This window comes from Polyodon spathula, chromosome 8, assembly GCF_017654505.1.
Source record: "Polyodon spathula isolate WHYD16114869_AA chromosome 8, ASM1765450v1, whole genome shotgun sequence".
NCBI classification, from domain to species: domain Eukaryota; kingdom Metazoa; phylum Chordata; class Actinopteri; order Acipenseriformes; family Polyodontidae; genus Polyodon; species Polyodon spathula.
The window spans coordinates 26,102,597-26,126,892 of NC_054541.1; the positions used below are offsets into that span (position 1 = coordinate 26,102,597).

Genomic DNA, 24,296 nt, shown 5'->3' on the forward strand with positions numbered 1-24,296 from the left:
TTTCACTAGATGCACTGTACAGCTCTGGAAAAAATTAAGAGACCACAACAAAATTACTTAAAATTAATTAAAAAAACTACTGACAACATTTCTCCCAAATTCCAAATAAAAATATTGTCATTTAGAGCATTTATTTGCAGAAAATGACAACTGGTCAAAATAACAAAAAAGATGCAGTGTTGTCAGACCTCGAATAATGCAAAGAAAATAAGTTCAGATTCATTTTTAAACAACACAATACTAATGTTTTAACTTAGAAAGAGTTCAGAAATCAATATTTGGTGGCATAACCCTGATTTTCAATTACAGCTTTCATGCGTCTTGGCATGCTCTCCACCAGTCTTTCACATTGATGTTGGGTGACTTTATGCCACTCCTGGCGCAAAAATTCAAGCAGCTCGGCTTTGTTTGATGGCTTGTGACCACCCATCTTTCTCTTGATCACATTCCAGAGGTTTTAAATGGGGTTCAGGTCTGGAGATTGGGCTGGCCATGACAGGGTCTTGATCTGGTGGTCCTCCATCCACACATTGATTGACCTGGCTGTGTGACATGGAGCATTGTCCTTCTGGAAAAACAAATCCTCAGAGTTGGGGAACATTGTCAGAGCAGAAGGAAGCAAGTTTTCTTCCTTCCAGGAAACACATACCTATAAATAGTAAAACCAGAGAAACTGATAATTTTGCAGTGGTCTCAATTTTTTCCAGAGCTGTATATATGTTTAACATACAGGCAAATAGGGGGCTTCCATATTCTCACAGATGCTGATGCTCTTATTATCTTGTGCATGATAATGTCCTATTCAAGGTTCATCAAAATTGGTTTAGCATATTTAGCATATGGTTTTACATATCTTAACAATACAAACGTTTGTATATGTAAATTAAAATGTTGTATGACGACTTTAAATACATTTATATGTAAGATGAGGGATAAGAGCTATCCACTTAGGGTTAAAATGCATTTCTTGTTTTGCGATTGCTTAACAACCTCAGCTATTAGATTAAATTACTGTCAAGTGCAATGATAATAGTGGGTGATGGATTTCATCTTGCATTACAGTGACACCTACTGGAGCAATACAAGATCTAATGGGATTAAGTTAAAAAAATAAATAGATTATTGGGTTAACAAGGCTAATCTCATCAGTTATTTAAAGAGGATTTGTTTTAGATACAGACTATGCATGGCAAACTATGTGTGTGTGACATATTAGCGTTATGTTAACTAATGTACTCCCATTGTTTTTTATTCACTTTCTATAAATGTCACCCATTTTCAGCCCAGTGGCCTCCTTACAGCTTTCAGAATGATACACCACAGTGTAACCAATAATCTATCCCTAGTGGATGTAAGGGACACGTACATAATGATCCTGTACCAGCTCACTCTAGAAGCGGTTGTATTCATCAGTGCAATGAGAATGATATTATAGCTTCCAAATATCTAGGCAATTAGGATGGCTAAATCCTCACAACAAGAAATAGTTTATAATTGACTTCAGAATCAGGTGCAGCAGATTTAATGAGCAACAGATCAATCACACCTTCTGATCTTCTCACAGGATACAATTCTCACTAACCAAAAACAAAGAGTTTTTTAAAGCAATATTTTAATTGAAAGCCCCTGACATGTTAAGAAGAGCAATCATTTTGCCTCCCACATTTGGTGAACCTTTAAACTTAAGCTTGATTAACATGCAGTTGTTACTGTTGTAGGTAATTATATATAAGCACTAGTTTGTGTCATAGACGCAGTAGGATATTAATCTTTTTTAAACATTAGTAAATGTTTCAGAGAATATAGCTTTTTTAAAATCATTTGACAGCAGTATATATCTATAGACAGTTCTGTTATGTGGATTTACAATAAAAGTGATTGCTACAATAATAAATTAGGAAAACTGAGCACACAGCATGCCATACATTGGTGAGCTATATTGCAGTTCAGTTTTGTCTTGCTATCTACAACAAGTTTACTACAACAGTACCATTGGATATAATACAAGCATATCAGACAGCTGAATAGGCTTAGGCGTGATTTGGTAGATCCATTTTCAGTGTCCTTCACAGGTTGTATTTGTCATCAGAGTAGGAACTGCAATTTTGTGTTTGTTCCAGAAGGGGGTGCTAATGGAATAACAGTTCTGATTTGGTTAAAACAGCATTCGCTACCATCCCCTCCAGTGAAACACTGGATTTTCTATTATACTATGAATGCTCAGTGTCTTTTTTCTGTTTTAAAGCTACTGCATAGAGGCTGACATATGGGGAGAAAGGGGAGCACTTTTAATTTAAAAAGTGTAGTTTTCTGCTGTTCGTGCCAGAAAATATTAATCTGTGGCCCAGTATGACAGTAAGAAAGCCTTGGTTTCAAAACATAATTGAAGATCATACTGAAAATGAAGGAAATAGAGTTCCTGTAGATTTCACTGCATGTCCCAGATTTCACAGAGCAGGGGTGTGAATTTGTGGTCATTCACTTTCCATGACATCAGCATTTCTGCGTGGTGGTGGTTTAATGTCCGTAGCTCAGTCAGGCGCCCCAGTAGACGGGCAAAGTGCTGGGGGTCGTGTGGGTGGTGCAGCTTGCAGAACTTGTGCAGAACTTCAAGCATAGGCTCCTGAAGTCTTTCTACAGACAATACATCCTTCACAAAGGGACGGTCTGTTAAAAAGAATAAGAGGCTGCAGTTGTTTTTGCAATTACTATTCACTTTTTATGGTACACTGTTCAATATAACACTTGGGTCTTCATTATTCAATGCAGGTTGGACAATTCAGAATTCACAATTGAGGTGTCTGAGTAATCAAATGCCAGATAAAAACAAACAACGTTTTAAAATGAAATATAATCTTTACAGTTAGTTGTTGATATGTGTATTGCTGTAGCTTCGCTTGCCAACTTTTACAATAATAATAATAATAATAATAATAATAATAATACAATTTTAAAATAATTTTGGTTGATAAGGATTCATATTATTATTATTTTTTGCTCATTATTCATATACAATATGCCAAATGATAATTCTGTTGGAATTGAATGCAGGAATCAAATATACAAGGAATACAAGTTTATTGTGGCTGTTTCAGAGGGATTATAAAATACCTGGACTCAGGATAGTTACGGCTGTTAGAAGAGCATGCTCTTCCTGAGTCATCTGCAACTCTCCAACGCTTTTGTAGAAATTGAACATTGGGGTGATGTATTCATCTGATATACCTAACAAGCAAATAAAAATACAGAGGAAAAAAAAGCTTAATCAGGACATAAGTCAGTTAATATGGTTAGAATAATATTTAGTTCTGTATATTACAAATATAGTATATAGTATATATGCAGCACTAAAAATCAATATGGAGGCAGGGTTACCAATCTAGAGTGCACCTGACTTTTTCTCAGTTTTTTCTAGTTGTATTTTGTATTATGATTTAAATGTATTTGTGTTAAAAACTATTTATTACTTATTGATGTTTTATTTGGCAGGGAAGGAGTAAAAACCTTCCCTGCTAGAAACCCGTGTAGAATATGACCATCTCCAAATGAAATAATTTATTATTCATTTGGAGAGGGTCATATGTCTATAAACCCGCAGCTTTGTCTGATTGAGGTGGTGGTGTTCAGGGAGAAAGAACGAGAGAGAGAGAGACGTAGCTGAGAATCAAAACTAAAGAAAACAACGGCTACTCGTGCTGAGACAGTTCAGCACGATACTTGTTGCAGGCCTGTGTTTGATTTAGTTTTTGTCTGCTTTGGCCATTGTGCCATTTATTTTGAGTGTTTGGTTCTGTTAAAACCTTTCGTTTATTTATTATTAAAATGCGCCACAGTGCATTCATACCCCAGTGCTGTCTGTGTTCTTCCGAGTCTGTGAAGCCATACCACCCAGCCAACCTGCCACACACTGTCAATACACAACTCTTTGTCAAACCAAATGCTATGTTTAAAGAAGGCCTGCTTTACATATTTATTTCCTTCAAATATAGTTCTTTGTTATCCTGTTGACTTTTTTTTTTTTTTTAACAGTTTCTGAAGATACTGTCTTCATCCGCATGAGCAATTTAAATAACTCATGGCTACAACTAATATTGATTTGTTTAGTTCAGACCAATCCCTGTTCTTCTTAGTCTTGTTTACAGCATGGTCAACTGAGATTCTTACGTAAACAAATATTTGACCTAATATTGTCCTTGTAAGAGACAATTGGTGCAACTTGAGGAGGGTGGGAGTGATCCAGTCCATGCATATTCTTTCAGTTACTGTCATAATGTCCTGAGGGCTCGAATCAGAATTCGATGCAAGTTTCTACAATGTCTTCTGTATTTAGCTTTAGTTATAATGATGACCTTAAAATGAACTAAGTGCTGTATGCTTTGGTACATGTCTGGACCAGCTGAGTGCTGAAAGGTGGTTTATAGTTCCTATTTTTTCCTTTTAAGAAAACTAACATGTTATAAGAAAATATACATTTCCAATAGTTTGTTTAAAAAAACAGTACTAATATGAATTACAGTATTTCTATGTTGTTTGTATATAAATGTTTTACATCTTTTGTTAAATAGACTTGCTATTAAAACAATTTATATGACATATTTGGTGTAGACTAAAGCAGTGGCACTCAACTCTGGCCCTTGTGATCAATTTCAGTCCTGGTCTTTATTCCAACCAGGTCATAAATAAGTTAATTACTTCTTAGCAGCTTCAATTAACTACATTAGAACCTGCTTGGAGTAAAAACCTGGACTGGAATTAATCTTGAGGGCCAGAGTTGAGTACCACTGGACTGCAGTATCATAACTTTGTGTGGGGATTTTGTTCTACAAAGCATCAGTAACTGGAATCCGTAGATTTTTTGTTCCTGTAAAATCAACTTCAGCAAATGACAGCTAAACAGTTAAGTTAATAGACTGCTCTAAAGGACTGCTGTGCAAAAATGAGAACAACTTTAACAGTATGTAAGGTATATCGATAACAATTTCTGTTCAGTTTTCAAATAGCCTAACATTGCATGTATGAATGCAGTTTTCATTGTTGTGCACTTAAATATGTTATAAACTGATGTTCCATGATTTCATATTCATATTTCTGAAAAATCATTTATACAACTAAGTGTGTTAGTGCATTAATCTACCTGTATCACACATTCTAAGTATCTGGCACTTATCATTATATATTCCTAATTCTTCTGACTAGTGGTGAGAAGTATGCTCTGTGGTTGCAAACACATTACATTTTGCTTTTGGTAATACTGTTTTTGCATTAGCCGCCATAGTTGTTTTGACCACCAGTATTGCGGGGTATTCTGCTGGGGTCATGTGACTGCAACCCCTCAATACAACACATGATTTGCAATTTAATGCAACTCTTAAGCAACACAAATGTAAACCAACAGCAATTCTGCACATTGAGCTACTGAGACAACTTATAATTACTGATTCTACAGCAATGTAGTAGATTTAAATCATTTATTATTAGTGTTATTGTGTATGGATGATAATCTATATGCTATCTATTTTTAATGAACTCCAATTGGCCGATGGCAATGATTTTCTTGACAACTTAATAGAAGTATGGCATTTTAATAGATTACACTATGTAACACAATTTTTGTTCCTGGGTAGTAAGTGTTATTTCCTAATTGCTTTATGCAAATGTAAATATGTAAATACAGTATAATCGTATAAACTACTCACTTCTAAATCTTTTGTAGTCATTTTTGTATTACTTTAGTATAAATACATGTTAATTTGGATTCATATGTTGTTTTTTTCTGACTTTATGTGAAAGAAAAGACACACATTTGCCCGTTTTCCCATTGGAAATAGTGATATTTTGAAATATCACTGTCCTGGTCACAAAAGCAAAGTTTGTGGCGAATAATAGCCATTTTCTATACTTTTGAGGCATAAGCAATTAGGAAATAACACTTACTACCCAGGAACAAAAAAAAATAATAATAATTTGTTACATGGTGTTATCACTCTGTTTCAGAAATTAAATGCTTCTCCCTGATGGTGCCACTAGATGGGGCTGTTTACTGAATTAAGAGAGGACTTAGAAAACCAACCTTAACTGTCTACCCTTACAGCTAACATTTCACTTACTAACACCATGTGTGTGTGTGTGGAGACACCGAAGTGGGCTTTACAATGGAGTTAAAACTACAGTAAAATGTAGTGAAAAATGGTGGATAAATTTAAGCTTGCTACATCGTCTAGAACTTTAGGAATGAGACAATTAAAACATACATAACAAAACTATATATATATATATATATATATATATATATATATATATATATACACACACACACACACACACACACAGTATATACTGTGTGTAGATATGCACATAATTTCAATCTTATATTTAACATCATGTAAGCAAACAAACTACAAAATGACATCACACAAGTCCACAGGAAGCCATAATAGTAGTACAGTATTTCATGTTAAATTTCGAAGTGTCACATTTTTTAAATATTAGTTTATATGCAAAACTACAAAACGGTATGTAACTCAATATATTAACATACATTATTTAGAAGGCTTTATTTGACTATGAAACAAAATTAGTTAATCCTATAGGGTGATGCACAACTTTTGGCCATGGAGCTTTTCACAATATGTGTTTGGATTTAAGACAACATAAACATGCAATGCGTTTTCACTTTTAACCAACTGATCAAATCCTAGAAGACTATACAATCTGAATTCTGACTTTTGCAGATGCTTCGCCTCTTGCTTGTGTATTTTAATCTGTCTGCAAGCAACCGGCTGCCTAAGAGTTTGTTCTGCAGCTATCCATTAGACATTTTCTATCAATCTACTCTCTTCAATTCATAAATATATATATATATATATATATATATATATATATACATATATATATATATATATAATATAATATATATATAATATATATATATAGATCTGTGTTCCTTCCATCCAAGTCCTAATTAAGCTGCATTACTAATGAACATATGAAAGGCTTCCTTTTTGAATAGCTTTGGTTTCTGTCTGGTATATTTGGAACAGAGCTTTCTCATGTAAAGAGCTATGTGGGTGTAAACAGAGCCTCTCAATCAGGCTGCTTCCTCCTATAGAAATAGTAAACAGACTATCTTAAAAGACCATTTGAGTCAGTGCATCAGCATGAGAATAAAAACACATTGGGAAAGGTCACCGGCAGATAGGCACTGTTTCCTTTACAGCAAGAGTGTTTTTAAAATTCATGACGATCGGAGGATAATCCATAAATAATACACGAGGAGGACTCATGTGGAAAGCTTGACAGATGAAGAGGCTTCGACCTTTGGCAACACTTGGTCTTTTACAGCTGAAAAATGTCACAAGCTAACAATAGAGGCAGGGGGATAGTAGTGCCCTTGATGTCATGATTAAAACAATGATCTCTCTAGAGCATTTTTTCTTTGAGAAGAGATAACATTATAAGTGACTATTAATGCCTGACTCTGTCTGCACAGGAGTCACATTTTTTTCTATAGAAATTACTTTAAGTTTTAATATTGTTCAAGTACAAACATTAAGCAAACATTTCAATATATACAACTTAACTTTTTTTTTTTTTTTCACATGGTGACAAGACACCAAAAAACTCATTCTGCTCTTATTACAGTTTTACAGTGTTATTCAGTATTCACCATTTTACAAGTTCATATATGAAACTAGTCCAAAAATGTTTTGCTTAGACACTACTGTATTTATTGTACAAATAATCTTTGAATTTGTACATACTCTAAAACCCAAACAACATGAACCACACAGGAAGAAGAAAGAAACAAGCAGGTGCACTATCTGGTTATAATAATTATAATCTTTATATAGCATCTTACATAGTGGACCGCTATCACAAAGCACTTTACAAGATATGAGACTAGGGTGACTGAACTATGCATCAGCTGCAGACTCACTTACAACAACATCTCACCTGAAATACAGAACACAAGGAGGTTAAGTGACTTGCTCAGGGTCACACAATGAGTCAGTGGCTGAGCTGGGATTTGAGCCAGGGACCTTTGGGTTACGAGCCCAGTACTTTAACTACTGGACTAACACAGCCTCCTTGTTAACAGTCGCTCTACTGTGTTGTATTTTTTTTTTCACTCGCAAAGTATTTTTTCTGGATTAAATAGTTAATTTGGGAGCTGGGTGAAATCACGCTCCAGTTTTCCTAGAAGAGGTGAATTTAGCCCAGGTGCATTCTTGCTATTGTTTTAAACCCTAGTGTAAAAACCATATAACTGAGGCAAAGCCTGACATATTAATTCAGCTAACTTTTTTGCAACGTATGTTTTTCCATGTATTCAATTCAGTCATTCATGAGTCTCAGAAATAGTAGCCTTTATTTTTATTCGCACTGAAGCAGCTGCAGCTGGTGTCAAGGGCCCCCCTTTTCACTCATACCAATCTTTTCTTGAAACCCAACCTTGTCTCCGAAAAGAATGAAACTGTACCCGTAAAGATCACTTGATAGGGCCTCTAGTGAGGGGATCTGTAATTGACACAATGTTCTGTGAAAACAAAGACTGTTCTTCTTAAATATTCATATTTCCCAGTGTCTTTAGTTTACCCACTGGATGTATAATTCATGCCCCTGTCATAAGCTAAGTTGAATGGTAATGAGTAATTTTCTGGGCTTGTTCTCTTTCCCTACCATCAATGGTTGTATAAATGAGTAAACCTCAACAAAGTGCTCCCTAAATAATGTGTGTGTGAGGTTTTTTTTGTCTTCCTTATATGCTTAGCATTTGATATTGTTTAAATTGTGCAACACAGTGTAATGCAGGTTTATAAATATATATGGAGCAACAGTCCTACCTCATTATAAGGAGTCCACAGACCCTGATATAAGGTAGGACTCATATCTGCATTGTCGTTGTACTTAAAACAATCAATGCAGTTGTATACATTTTGCAGCATGGGCTTTGAAGGCCAACTTGTGCTAGCTCCTTCAAGAGGGAACAATATTAGTTCATATTTGAAAACTTTATTAGCCAGCATACTGAAAAGAGCTGATATGTTTCTGTTTTTTTTTGTTTTTGTTTTTTGTTTTTTATTTAGGGAATATATAGCCTCTCTGGTGTGAAGTGTTCATTCAACATTAGGAAACACATCACGCTTGCTTGCCGCCTTCATGTTCTTTTATTCATAGCTGTTCCTGGCAGCTAAAAGATTTCATTCATTTTGAAATATATTTTGGTTGTTTTCACACTATTGCACAGTTCTGCTTTCAATGGGAATAAAATAAGAATTAATTATTTAAGTGAGAGTAAAGCTACATAACATTTTAAGCAAAAAGTAATTATTTTTCACTTCACATCTGTTAAATATGAGTACTGGGTGTAGAGCAATAACACATTCTCTAGACTGATTATCATGGTAACAACTAATGGAAGTGATCAAATACAGCATCCCAGAAGCAAGTACACAAAACCAAGGCAAATGTGCCTTAGGGTTTGCTGCTATGTTTTTACTGAGATGTAATGATCCCTATTCACCAGCCGTATCTCCTTGAGTAGATCTATGTGTTAACCCCACCATTACCTCTCCCAGGAATGATATATGTATACTTAGTCAGGGGGTTCCCCATTAGCTAGTGATAGTTTCCTTTATTGTCTAAGCTTATCATTGTCTATAGTAGTTTGGTGTGAAATGCAATGTAATTATCCCTTTAACTACACAAAGTAGCTATATATGTTGTTTGTACAGAAGGAAGTGCCTCAGAAGATACCATTTCTCAACAATTTAGGTATGGTGTCATCCCTAGTATGGATCCTAATGTAACTTACATACTGAGTAGTTACTTCCTGCATATATTTAATGGTACACATGTTTTATTTGTAGTATTATTAGTATTATTATAATATTGCCATCCTTAGGTTTATGTAATAGATTCAAAGTATTTAACCTTCATTGATTGTTATTATAGTTTGTTAACATACCGCTCTTCCGAATCCTGTCCTCCAGCACCTCACTGTACCCATGCGGCAGCTTCCTGGTAAGTACCTGTGCAGATCGAAGGAACATTGCTTCTACTGCAGAGCCCTTTAGCAAAGCAATCTGGTCCTCGTGGTCCAGAGACTGGAATCCTAAGAAACATTAAAATAAACCCACTCATAATGGATTGATGTAAAATGTAATTCCTTTTTCATTTTGTTACAGGGTTTGGTGCTCTTGACTTCTATTGATTTTGAGGGTGATAATCCAAGGACTAACGGCAAGGTGGGCTGTGAAATGAATTTCCAATATAGAGCTGCACAGAAAATATCAGCCAATAGGAGAAACCGTGGTACTACATGTTAGAAAAATAAGTTTGTTAAAATGTACAGGGCAAAATATAATATATATATATATATATATATATATATATATATATATATATATATACTAGGTATATAGTGCTACATTATGTATAACATCCAATATATACATTTAAGTCCAGAAATAGTTTTATTCGACTTATTGTAAAGATGCAATAAAATACCTGGAAGCCTTTTTGTAAATTCCACCAGTACTTGCACATGACTTGTAGCCATTTCAGTGAGTAAAATAAAGTTTTCATCAGCACTGAACTGCTCTTGGAGCTGAAAATTAAATTGAAAAATGATCTTAAAAGGTTGATAAAACTTGGGGGAGGGGAGGATTCGTTTTTTTTAACCCCAATGAAACCATACGTTCACTTAATATCAAATTTTACCTACAAATCCAGTGTCCAGTACTTGGCATGGACATTAATTATAATAATCTTTATTTCACTTAACTTTCTTTACAGGATGTATTGAATCATAGAGGTATGTAGGTATGTATCATTTGTATTGTGATACAAGACTGGATGACTCTTGAATGAATAATAAGTGTAAGAATACATACTCTTCATATCTCATTTCATTTTTGTCATTCTTCAAAATAGTCCATCATTAAATGATCATTTCATCTTATTTATGAATCATACACATTTCCCATCAGGACTATCACATGTATCGTGATACAGATTGTTTTGCAGCCTGCATATTGCAACATGTTTTGTTAGACCCATACCTGACAAGGTAGTTGTTTGTGAACTTACAAGGTTTTTGGTCATGTCTAGTGGAATGCGATACTTGTTGTAGGCTTCAAAGATGTAATTGAGGAGGCTTAACTCTTCCTGGGTGAGTTCAACATTCTACTCGATTGAAAGAAATAAAGGATTACAGTGAGTGGCACCACATTGAATGCAGGTCACACACAACATCTTCTGGTATAGTAAGCAAACTTGTTAAATTTGCAGACGACACAAAAGTAGGAGGAGTGGCAAACACTGTTGCAGCAGCAAAGGTCATTCAAAATGATCTAGACAAGATTCAGAACTGGGCAGATACATGGCAAATGACATTTAATAGAGAAAAGTGTAAGGTACTGCACGCAGGAAATAAAAATGTACATTATAAATATCATATGGGAGATATTGAAATTGGAGAAGGAATCTATGAAAAAGACCTAGGAGTTTTTGTTGACTCAGAAATGTCTTCATCTAGGCAATGTGGGGAAGCTATAAAAAAGGCTAACAAGATACTCGGATACATTGTGAAAAGTGTTGAATTTAAATCAAGGGAAGTAATGTTAAAACTGTACAATGCACTTGTAAGACCTCATCTTGAATATTGTGTGCAGTTCTGGTCACCTCGCTATAAAAAAGATATTGCTGCTCTAGAAAGAGTGCAAAGAAGAGCAACCAGAATTATTCCGGGCTTAAAAGGCATGTCATATGCAGACAGGCTAAAAGAATTGAATCTGTTCAGTCTTGAACAAAGAAGACTACGTGGCGACCTAATTCAAGCATTCAAAATTCTAAAAGGTATTGACAGTGTCGACGCAAGGGACTTTTTCAGCCTGAAAAAAGAAACAAGGACCAGGGGTCACAAATGGAGTTTAGAAAAAGGGGCATTCAGAACAGAAAATAGGAGACACTTTTTTACACAGAGAATTGTGAGGGTCTGGAATCAACTCCCCAATAATGTTGTTGAAGCTGACACCCTGGGATCCTTCAAGAAGCTGCTTGATGAGATTTTGGGATCAATAAGCTACTAACAACCAAACGAGCAAGATGGGCCGAATGGCCTCCTCTCGTTTGTAAACTTTCTTATGTTCTTATGTTCTTATGTTCTTAACATACTAGAAAGAGCCAGATAAAACCACAAATAGAAACCTGCCACTAAAAGTTGAATAGCATGTTTATTGATACAGGAAGGATCTCTTAAATGTAATAACTATGACAGCAGTATGGCTTTTGTGAAAACTAAACAGATGATTTCTATCCTCTGAATAACCGTTACCTTTGAAGGTTTTGTTGTGGATGTGACCTGCTTGGCATCAGCACCATCAGTCTCTTCCCTGACGCACTCATCAGATGACAGCTTGGTATTTTTTCTTAGTCTCTTTGACTTGCACTGTATCTCTGTTAACAAACCTGCAAAAGACAAATGACTTGCTTTTAGTGCAAATCAAATCATGAAGCTGAAACTCAGTGCTGAAACCCAGGGTTTAAAGAATACCCACAAAAACCAGATACCACATTTTAGACTACTCAGATTGTCCTTATACAGAACAGACAAAGCTGATTAACACATACTGATCACTAATTTTGTTATTTGTTGTGAGCAAAATAAATGTCAACCATTATGCATATCAGGGATTGAATTTTATTGAAAATCATTTCAGTAACTTTTCTTTAATACAATTATAGTATAGTTCACCCGGTAGCTAAAAGAAACTTAATATCTTTCCACACTGAGCGCATCTTGTCAAAGCATCAAAGTCCAGCGAAAACTTCATTTTTTAGAATACTATACATCCTATGTAGGCATTCACACTGGAAGCATCGCTTAAAACCGACGGCGTCGAAAATAGACCATGTCCTATTTTTCTGTGCGCGTCAGTGTAAATTTGTCTCTGACCAATCACACTCCAGCTCTCGCCTCCCTCGTCGACATGACAACAAACATCAACAGGTAGCCCCTACTGTATTTCATTAACACAAACAGAGATATCAGCCTAACGAAAATGAGCAATTTAAAACAGTAGATATTGCCGAAATTAAAAGTTTCCTTAAAGATAATGGAAACAAATAGAGCTACAGTAAAGAAAACAAAAAAACTCTTTCAATGATTTTTAATAGCAACACAAAATGAGACCCACCGTGTTAAAATACCTCCATCTGAATTAAACTAACATGTATAAATATAATGTATATAATCTTCATGTTTACGTATATTTTACATTATTTAATTTTAGGACAGGCAGTAAATACATAAATGTCCAGTCATCAAAATGATTACTACTTATTTGTGGAGAACAGCATGGGTACAGAGCCCTGTGTTTCAAACACAAACGGTATCTTTAAACTGAATAGCTGTATAAAGTTTAGTTTCTTATGATTAAGAGCTTCAACCGTTGCCTATATATTAAAAATAATATGCAACACATTAATCGTTCTGTTCTGGTTAAAGTACTGTAGTGAACCACAAGTAAAGTATTATACTGTTGCTTGTTTTACTTATTTTACATGTCTTGTGACTCAGATGTATTTAAAAACCGATGGAAGAACCACAAAAAACAAAGAGTATGCATTCAGTAAAAACTATAAAACCATGGAAATACAGGCTGCAAATGCAGTTTTTGGAGCAGCATTTGGAAATGAAAAGATAGAGAAACAAACAGTCAGCAGTAGGGTTATTATTATTATTATTATTATTATTATTATTATTATTATTATTATTATTATTATTATTATTATTATTATAATAATAATAATAATAATAATACAATATTTTTCTTATGACCAGCCTCAACGGTCTGAGTTATTTGGCCTGCTTGTGAAGGCTTGAACTCCATTTAAGATCCTGGCAGAAAAACAAACTGTCAGAAAAAGTCAATTTATTCCAGTGTTTAAGGGAGTGTTTATCAGTTTAGGGGAGTATTTATAAATGAACAATAGCGTAAAACCTTGTTTTTACTCCTAAACAAGATTTTATTTTATCACCAAAGTAATATTATATAAAAAATTGGATATATATATCGCAGTGTTTAAGGGAAACTGTATATATTCTCTTGATTTTATATATAATATATATATATATATATATATAATATATATATATAATATATTATATTATATATAACAAGAGTGCTTTTTTTCAACAAAGCTTTGAAAATATTTGTTTTTACTGTAAAAGGATTTTTGTTTTTATGTTGAAATGTTATCTGAAAGAAATGCACAAACATTTACAGCAGGTAGTTGTTTTTATTAGTAAACCTTTTAAAATATTCAACCACAATTTCATTAAACGCATCAAAACTCTTTAGATAACATATCAGTGATAAAAACAAAAGAAAATCTTTTGCTATTATGTTCTATCAGGGTCATCCATGCTATTTATCTTGTAATGTAAGCCTTGCAGACCACCCTCCCTGAATTACACGATTAGGCCAGGTCCAAGAATAACCCCATCACTCCAGACTGCATGCCTTGTTTGAAACCTGTCAAGTGTTTGAAGTGCAGGCCTACAAAATGCCTGCCCCCTACAATATTTATAAAAATTCTGATGTACAATTTATGAGAAACATGAGCAACTCAATCAAGGCCCTTGGTGTTTCCATTGCCTGGTAGCTTCAAATAGCAACACTCATTGTGGCTCATCTCATCTGGCCCATGCCGGGAGTAGAATATTGATCTGCCTTTTGTACAGCTTTATCCTAGCCTTATCCAGCTCTCACTGGCCATTTCTGAATGCTAAAAAAGGACAGCTTGGGGCTCCAAGCGAAACGCTTAAAAAATAAAGCACCATTTGAAATGACACTGCACCCATTTGCAAAATGTTGTCTATTTATTTATTTATTTATTTATTTATTATTATCCTAAATAATTAGTATTGTTATCATAGTTGGGCTGACAAGTTGTTTTTTTTACTACACAAAGGCACTGTATGTGACGCTGTCAGATTTTAAAATGTATATTGGTTATAATCTTATAATGCTGTTAAATTCATATTTCGGTCTCTGAGCAACATGGGGCATTATTAGACTGTTATCTCAGTTGACAATGTTGTTATCTACCCAGGCTATAATCTTTTTAGTAAATTCAACGTCAAGATGCCAAAGAGAGAGAGACGGAGCAGAGACATCGCAGAGGCAGTTTTGTAACTAACCAATTCTGCATTTAAACAATGATTAATACTATTTTCTTAAGTCTAATAAATACCCCTTTATTTATTACAGTAAACCGCGCGTATTTTTATGCAGCCGTAATGAATCCCACTTCCAATCTTACCATTGACACATCCGCGACATGAGAACTTATGATACTATAAGATTGATACTCTACTATAATACTAATAATAATAATAATAATAACAAATATAATAATAAAGTTATTTAGGATTCACCCTATTTTTTTTAAGCATCAGAATAATATTCTACTGGCAGTTCATTATTGGATTTAATGTAGCATCAAGTCTGCACACAATTTGCTATTCTATTGCTGTCTTCAGATATTAAGAACAAATCCAAACACCACTCTTTTGAGACGTATTTACTGCATTTTGATCGCACGTTACACAGCACTGAGAAAATGAGTGTCAGTGTTCTTGTGTCATTAGCCTGACCAAACATTACATTTTGTGGTGGAAGAAACTGAAGCATGAATATCGGTGTACATTATCGACTAAAATAACAAAAACTACAAATAGCTGATTGTGTTTTTTCCCTTATATCAGTGCCATGCCGATAGACTACTGATTATCGGTGCACCCCGAATATATTTTATATTTTATATATATATATATATCAGTTGTTTGATACAGGCGGCCTAGAATGTTGATGTTCAGCCTAAGTAAATTATTTTGTTTGCAGATTTAACTTTTTCTTTTTCATTCCCGCCAACCAGAGTTAATTAAATCTCTTATCTTCTAATCAGGATATACAAGAGAAGGGAACAGACACTGTGGTAGGTTAATTTCCTGTTGGCTGCTATGCATTGGTTTTTATCTTTTTTTTTTGGGGGGGGAAATCCCAAGCTTCTTACTTACAATTTTATAAATAGAAAAGAACTAGCGTTTAACACTTTCATTACTCCTATTACATAACTATAAAGGAGGCTAAAACAACGGCATTTAAAATGAAAGAGTAATATTACAAATTGTGGCCTATTCAACTGATCTAAAGGTGCTGAATAGTGAAGAACCTGTATCTCATACAGTATAAAACAGCAGCTCTCACAAGCTGCCAAACCACCATCAGCAATTAATCAACAGCCATCTGTGTGTGTTAAGCATGCTGTACAGATGTTTGTTGATAACTGTCAAGCTACTGATGAACTGCAGCAAAAACTGCGGTCCAGCGGTTAAAGAAAATCGCTTGTAACCAGGAGGTCCACAGTTCAAATCCCGGCACTCATTGTGTGACAGACAGAATGATTCTTTGTCATAAACCTCTCTCCCAACCTGTGAGGGCACTGTGTAAAAGGAACAGAGTTCCCTGGACTGGATGGCCAGACAATTCATTCCCAGAGCTAGAAGGAAGTCGGTCATCTAGAAAGGGGGCAGAGCAAGATACACTAAATCATCGACCCGGAAGGGAAACGATGTGGCAGCTGCCGATTGGAGGAGTGGTTGCACTAGTTAAGCAAGGGGTTATGATTGACAATACAAAAGGGGAGGAGCAAAGTGATTTGTTCCTTGTTATGGTCAAGCTAAACCGGAAGGAAAGACGTGAATTATTATCATGAGTGTTTTGTTTGTTTATTGTTGTGTATAAAGAATATACTGTTTGTTATTATTAGATGGCTGAACATGAACTGTAGCTGTCGGCCAGAACTTACCCGGACATCACTGCACTTTGTTTCATGAATAACTGTATTTCCACCAGGAGCACTTTAGCATGCACTGTGGACTTGTGTTTGTGTTACGTGTGGGTGTTTAGGAACAGGACTATTATTATTTCAGGACCAATCCACAGATTAAAACAGATCAATACACGCCGCTTTATTGCCTGTCAAATTATTATTATTATTTACTGTATTTGGCTCATCAGACAAATTGGATTACAAAATAAAATATCATTGCACCTGGATTATCGTTGTCTATCTGTTCATTGATCACTGCTGCATTCCTGCACCTGTACACTGTTAACCACTTTGCCACAGTCACTTAATCTCCTCGTGCTCCGTCTTTCAGGTGAGATGTTCTTATAAGTGACTCTGCAACTGATGCATAGCTCACACACCCTAGTCTCTGTAAATCGCCTTGGATAAAGGTGTCTGCTAAATAAACAAATAATAATAACTACTAACAGGAACAAATGGTAAGAAGATTTGATTTGAATATATAATTTTGTCTTATCAGTCCCTACCGTACCTTTTTAATTATGTTAATGACTTTCCCATGCTTATCCAACAGGATGAAGATGCCAAGCCCTTAATGGTCATTAGTTGCAATTACTTTTCATAACTGCTGCATGCTTCAATGAGTTATACCATCATTCTGTATAGCTGGAATTAGTGTATTTTATTCTTTGAGTCAGTTTTGCTGCACTTACATTCTGAGAGCATTCCCATCTCCTTGCACTTCCTGAGTCGACACTCCTGGCACTTCCTCCTCATGTACATGTCCATCTCACAGTTCCCGCCATTCTTACATTTGTACACTGCATTCTTTGTGATACTCCTCCTGAAGAAACCTGCGGAAGAGAAACTGATGAACTAATAACAAAAATAAATAAATAAACATTTATCAGCACAAATATGCCATTATCAGCTGATTTTTTATAAAGGCATTATGTTAATGGCAAACTGCAGCTTCAGAACGTGAATAACTATACAGTGCTGATTTTCTTTTTTCAAATTGTATTAAAGAAACCTATTTTGAATATAAGATTAATTTTCCTCATTGGTAAAATTAACTTTTGCATCGTAGTATTACCTTTTTGGTATAAGCTGATGTGTGTCCTGGAAAATCTTGGTAGCCCTTTATTTTCAGATTCACAAAGTTTTTCCAGGACACCTCTTTCCTATTAATTATATTTTCTTCTAACTATAATATTGCTGCTTCCAACATGTTGCCTGAAAATGGGACAGAAGAGTGTTAAACTAGATACAGTACTTGCGTTTACCAAGAGAAGAGCTTTTATTTTATTTATTTATTTTGACCAAGCAACAATAATTTCCATACACTAAATATTTTTTCACTGTAGAAACATGCATAGGTCAGAATATATTAACACAAAATAAAATATGTTTTAGGTTGGTGTCGGATAAGTCAGGACAAAAGTCCTTTTTTTTTTCTGCAAAGCATATCAACATGTTTATACAGAAACTGAAATAGAACCAAATCCTTTAAAAGAGTGATTAAGAATATGAATCATAGGCACAAACAGTAGGAGAAAATATAAATGTAAATAGCATGGTGACTGTAACTTCTTTGCTTAAATTGAAACAAAGAAGTTACATGGGGTAGATGTACAGTACTAAAGTGTTACGGCTGTCACAAACTAGTTGCAAACGCGTCGGAAGTCTAGGGTGAAATGTACTAAACATGCACAATGCTGTTAGTGACTTTTTAGGGAATGTTTTGCAGCAGCAGTTTTTCTTTGCAGTTCAGCCTTAGATAAACATGCAATTATGGGTGTTCCTGCATAAATTCAGAAACATGGGGTGTGCAAATGAGGGTTCTCAAATATTATAATGAGAGGTACTAAAGCTGCCAGCAATTGCAACACTTACAATTGCATCAATTCGTTAAGAACTTTTGAAAGCATGATTTAAACAGTCGCCATTGTTGCTGGCATTTCCCAGTGATATAATGCAAAATTTGTTATTGATCCCTCGAAATTTGTAGCGAGACTGTCCTGTAACATAAGTTGTCAATGCGTCACCATGATCTATTTTGTGTTAATTGTCTAGGCTACTAAGTACGCCAAGTTAATAATAATAATAATAATAATAATAATAATAATAATAATAATAATAATAATAATTTAGTTTCAATTTAAAATAATCTTTTATTTGCATTGTACACCAATGTGTACAATGCAGCAGCATGATTTATGTTCTGTTACCAGTAGCCTACAGGCTAAAGTAAAAAAAAAAAAAAGGGGGGGGGGTGGGGGGGGGGGGGGGGGGGGGGGGGGGCACTAGGTATTCATTTGATTTTACTACTGTATAGGCCTATTGTACAGATTTATATATTTTTCATAATAATGTGTAGCCTACCCAAAACACATTAGTGTTATTTCAGAGCAATAATTTATACATTTAAAATACATTGAGCACTATAAATGTATGTGATGTTATTGTGTTTTTTTTAAACCGGACACCTCCTTATGTTGGACAAACATATCAGTTTAGGGAGGGGCTACAGTATGATTATGAAAAGCTTTTTGATAGAAACACATTGTTTATTTGGGGGTGAATGTGGTGATCCCACTATAGAATCTGATGGGATTAAACTGCCTTTAATTTATATATATATATATATATATATAGATATATATACTATATATATATATATATATAATGCTAACTATCTCGCTAAAATTATGGAAACATTTAAATTAGTATATTATGGCTCTCTTTATTAAATATATTTTCTCTTAGTACATACGACAAAATGTATACTTTGCAAATGGTTGCAACAGAAATGCAAATTGTGATACGTCTGTGCTGCGACTGGCCCCTACTCCACAGTGTCTTATATTCTACGCTTATATCAATCAACAAGTTTTCCCCTTTTGATTTCATTTTCATTCTCTTTTCAAAATGCTTACTTGTTTACTTTCTTTATCATTAATGTCATGAATGTGTGTTGTACGGTATTACATGTCGATTAAGGACACGATATAAATGAATTGGTGATGTAATGTGCAAGGTATATTTGTATTTAGGCTAGTTTATGTTGGAATCATATAATTCCATATTTGAATTCAAAATCATGTAGAACAAACCTATATTGAAATAATCAGACTGGACACCATTCTAGTGACTACAAAGAAACAGTTTTATTAGAAATAAAACTAAAGGAGGGAAAAAATAAAAGTGCAACAACTAAACTAAAGTAGTACAGAAAGGAAGAATTAACTAAACTAAACACAGTACAGAAAAGAAAATTTAAACACACCCCACTTCCGCTGGTTGATTAGCGATCCAAAGCAATCTATGGGAGATTCTCTTAAAGGTTACAATCGCATTCCTGACAGCTATTTAAGATGAAGGTTAGTCTTAACAGGGGTATCGTTAGTAATACAAATATGAACTTTTCTTAATATTTGATTAAGCATTTGTCTCATAATCATAAGCATCGTTATATATATATATATATATATATATATATATATATATATATATATATATATATATATATATATATATATATATATAGTTTTGGTTCAGAAGGCAATTCTCACTTTTGCAAGATAAAAAAGCTCTTTGCATCCAGACAACCTATTGAGAATGCTCTATTACCAGGACAACTAAAACTGGATTTGAGCTTTAAGTGCAGAATGATAACTGCCTTGTAAAACCCATATCAATTTGTATATATCACATAAAACAAACGATTACTATAGTGTTCATTAACTCAAAGCATGAATTGAATAATACTTTTCTTACATTCTACCTAAAACAAAACATTAATTTTACTTAAAGATTTGCTTATTCTCGAGTTCATAAAAGGATAAAAACTACTTAACAGACTTTCGCTCTTCCTTCAGCTGATCTGTGTCGTCAACAAAACAGGAGTTCAAAGGCTTTCCTGTTGGCAGAGACGGTCCAGGTTCCGGGGTTCTTTGCTTTTGTGTCTCCTTACAGGGGACTAAAGAAATGTCTTTGCAAAAACAGGAGTCATCAACTATTTAGGTATTCCACTGAAACAGCAATTCCTCTGGTTATGTCTAGGATATTCCATCGCAAACTCTGAACCTGCTAGCTCAATAGATTGAATATATTTCAATCTCTGTCGACTTCAAATGTTCATCCAACTCTTTCTCTGGTGATCAATCGGGGCTAAGTTAGAGATTTGATTAGAAGTACTTTTAGTATTTTAGATGTCTTACGCTGTGGACTCCCACACCAAGACAAACACTGGAGTAGTTATTTCATATCAGAAATTCTGATCAAGCCAATCGCAGGCTGGGTCTTCAGATTGTCAAAGTTCAGAGACTTGTTGTGTGTCAAGAGCCTTGGGGTTCGTGTCAGGAGCCTGTTTGAAAGTTGCGCTTGTTCTTTTGTATTCTCTCTTCACCACTGTGATTGGACGTCCCAGTGTTCTCAATTGGTCGGCTGTTTTGCCCCCTGTCGGCTGGATTTATGTAGTGTCAATGCATTCAAAACTGTCTGTCTTTACCTTTTGAAAGACACCGCCGGTGCCACAGGATTTATTCAACGCTGGTGAAGACAAACCACGTGTCCCGTATTCAGTTTTACTCTTTTTAAAAGCATTCTTTGTCATTGGGGGAGTTTGTGACGAGAAACCAAGTTGACACAGAGAATGGCTTAGGACCCCCCTCTGTATATTCCAATTTTGTTAATTTCATACACAGAATGAAATTATCAACCAATCTGATGTAACAGTGTTGTATGGTAAAGCATGCTCATGAAGGACGCTATATAAATGAATTGGTGTTGTACCATAAGGCATGCTCATGAAGGATACTATATAAATGAATTGGTGTTGTACAGTAACACATGTTCATGAAGGATAGTATATAAATGAATTGGTGTTGTACCGTAATGCATGTTCATGAATGGCATCATATAAATGAATTAGTGTTGTAAGGTAATGCTAGTTGCCATCTTCATTAGAGGTGCTCCATAAATTGAAATTATATTGGACAGGGTTGCAGGACTTTTAATTAAACATTCTTCCACATGCTTATCCGCAAAATGAAAGGTATTAAATATTTACAGTGCAAGGAGCTCAATTTCTCAGGTTATTATTCAGCAGAAATATGAGAAGGGAAGCTGACTGTTCCTGTTGAAGCTTTAAATGCAAACCTAGAGGCAGATTAAACACCCTGGTGTAATGACAGACCCCCTGGGTTACTGACATCTATAATTTAATCACATATTTTCCTTGATAAATAAATGATTTACAATTTGCATTATACCCCTTAAATTCCTTTTGTGTAAAGGTTGTTTGTCAACATTTTAAGCATAGTCATTCCCTTAAACTTAATGGATCTCTAATGTTTGGTTTGTATGTTTTTCTGGGTTGTTTTGATTGATTACTTGGACGATTTTGATTTTGAGCGATTACTTGAATGAAACGTAAATATTTAGAGTTATAAATACTTACTTCTCAGGCACAGTTTGTATTTTATAGAGATTACAGCATTAGCCATAGTGCTTATTTAATGTAACTGAAATTAACAACATTATATTTTGTGAAAAATAATGTGTTATCATATTTAGTTACCTGACAGAGAAAGGAATCATTAGAGTTACAATTTACTGAAAAATGTAAACAGATTACAGTTATGCGTTATATGTAATGAGTTACTCCCCAACACTGATCAAAGGTCACTGTGTCACTCAAGTTTACAGGTTGAGAAAGTCATCAATTAACACAGACAATTAAAAAACAAACACTGAATATGGAGAATGATCAATCTGTTTCAGCTGAAACAGTTTAACAATTAGCAGTTTCTATGAAAGTATATATGTTTCCATGTGTAACAGCCCCAACCTTTTGAATAATGACCTTGTTTAAAACAGTTTCTTATATATGTTAGACCTGCTTTTTAATAAAGTGCTTGTTTCTCTCGAACAGTGTGTAGGTAAAACAAACAGAAACGTATCAAGTGTCATTGTGTGATTGTTTTTATTACTGCTACTTTGGCAACTCATTCAACTAGACAGATCTCTAGAGACAGTGAAATGAGCATTTGTAGCCAAAGCATCCTATTTATCGCATTCACACTGACAGAACAAAACAGCACATGTCAGAAGCCTTGATGGGCTATGATGACAACCAGTCTTCAACACTGGATTTAAATAAGTTATTGATACACATAAATATGATTAACTTAAGATGTGTTTTCTTGATATACTGAAAATGGATTAATAATGCTCTTTACCATTACTAAATGTGCTGCAAGGGGTGATCAGATTATCATGGACACAGCTCAGTCAGTGGTTGTCTAAGCTTAGGGACGAGCTTTCTTAAAGTGAAGGAAGTGTGTAATTAACTCTTTGGTAGCTAACTGAGGTCTCTGAACCTGGTGAACAGGGTTGCATTCTCAGGCTCTACCTTTACATTCCATTAGGGTCTCTGGCATACAATGCTATTGTGATGCGAGACTGAGGCAACGAGTCTTCAGAGGTACCACTGTTGGCCTGGAAGATAGCTACAGCTGTAGTTTACCTGTATTAAAACTTTCCAACTTGTTACATGTTTGCAATCCATTTTACTTTTACATTACTGGATTATACTTTTACCTTATTTTAAAGCCAAACAATATTTCAAGTACAATACAAAACAAGTGTAAAAATGAATGCTCTGGTGCCTCATTTGCTTTTTAAAAATATAAAATTGATATAAGTTTCATGCCTAAATGCCTATGCAGTATACTGGTATTAAAATGTTGTGACACAAATAGAATCTAAATAATATTTTCCAGGTTCCCCAGGAATCTGATGATCACCCAGTGCCATAAAAGCCACCAGACTTATTAAACAGTTAATCATTATCTTTTGTTCACCCAACTAAATCAATGGTTCTCAAGCAACCATATCATTTTAAGCTATTCAGCAAACATGCAAACAATAGTAATGACAACGGGTGCTCCCCTGATCCTCCAGGCTTCCTGCTTGCAAATTAACTTCTCCTATAAAAGAACTAACATTCCATTACTGTGTTTTTAATGGTTTGCAAATGCTTGTATGGGTATGTCCAGTCTCGACTGACATCAGAACCACAAAAGGATGTCCAATCATTTTAAAGAAACGCGGCAAAAGTTCATGGCCAATCATGGAGTTTACACATAGAATTGCATTTCTAAAATTGCATCACTAATTACAACATACACTGGTACAACATTTTGATAGTTACAACCCCATCACATAAAACAAAGAACAACATCACCCACCCAGTTACCACAGCACCTGTATCTTACTTATTAAAATCTCTTGGCTATTTGTGATGCCAATTTATTTACTGAGCAAGCTATCCCTCATTCCGTTCTACAAAATATAGTTCTCCATGCCTATGACCTTCTCTATAAAATGAGTGTACAAAAAAACATTTC

At 34.7% G+C, this 24,296-nt stretch overlaps 1 protein-coding gene across 2 annotated transcripts in view; it reads right to left on the reverse strand.

Moving 5' to 3' along the window:
• Positions 1–663: 663 nt before the first annotated feature.
• The window catches only part of LOC121319676 (bile acid receptor-like), a 34,269-nt gene continuing 10,636 nt past the window's right edge, over positions 664–24,296 (reverse strand). The window contains exons 3-9 of one of the 2 annotated variants that reach the window (XM_041257350.1): positions 17,595–17,735; positions 12,338–12,471; positions 11,092–11,187; positions 10,510–10,609; positions 9,968–10,114; positions 3,112–3,225; positions 664–2,667 (exon numbers count right to left, since the gene is read on the reverse strand). In XM_041257350.1, coding sequence (XP_041113284.1) covers positions 2,429–2,667; positions 3,112–3,225; positions 9,968–10,114; positions 10,510–10,609; positions 11,092–11,187; positions 12,338–12,471; positions 17,595–17,735 — 971 coding nt within the window. In that variant the 3' untranslated portion in view covers positions 664–2,428. The remainder of the gene's footprint in view (positions 2,668–3,111; positions 3,226–9,967; positions 10,115–10,509; positions 10,610–11,091; positions 11,188–12,337; positions 12,472–17,594; positions 17,736–24,296) is intronic. The other variant, XM_041257349.1, reaches the window with a different exon arrangement.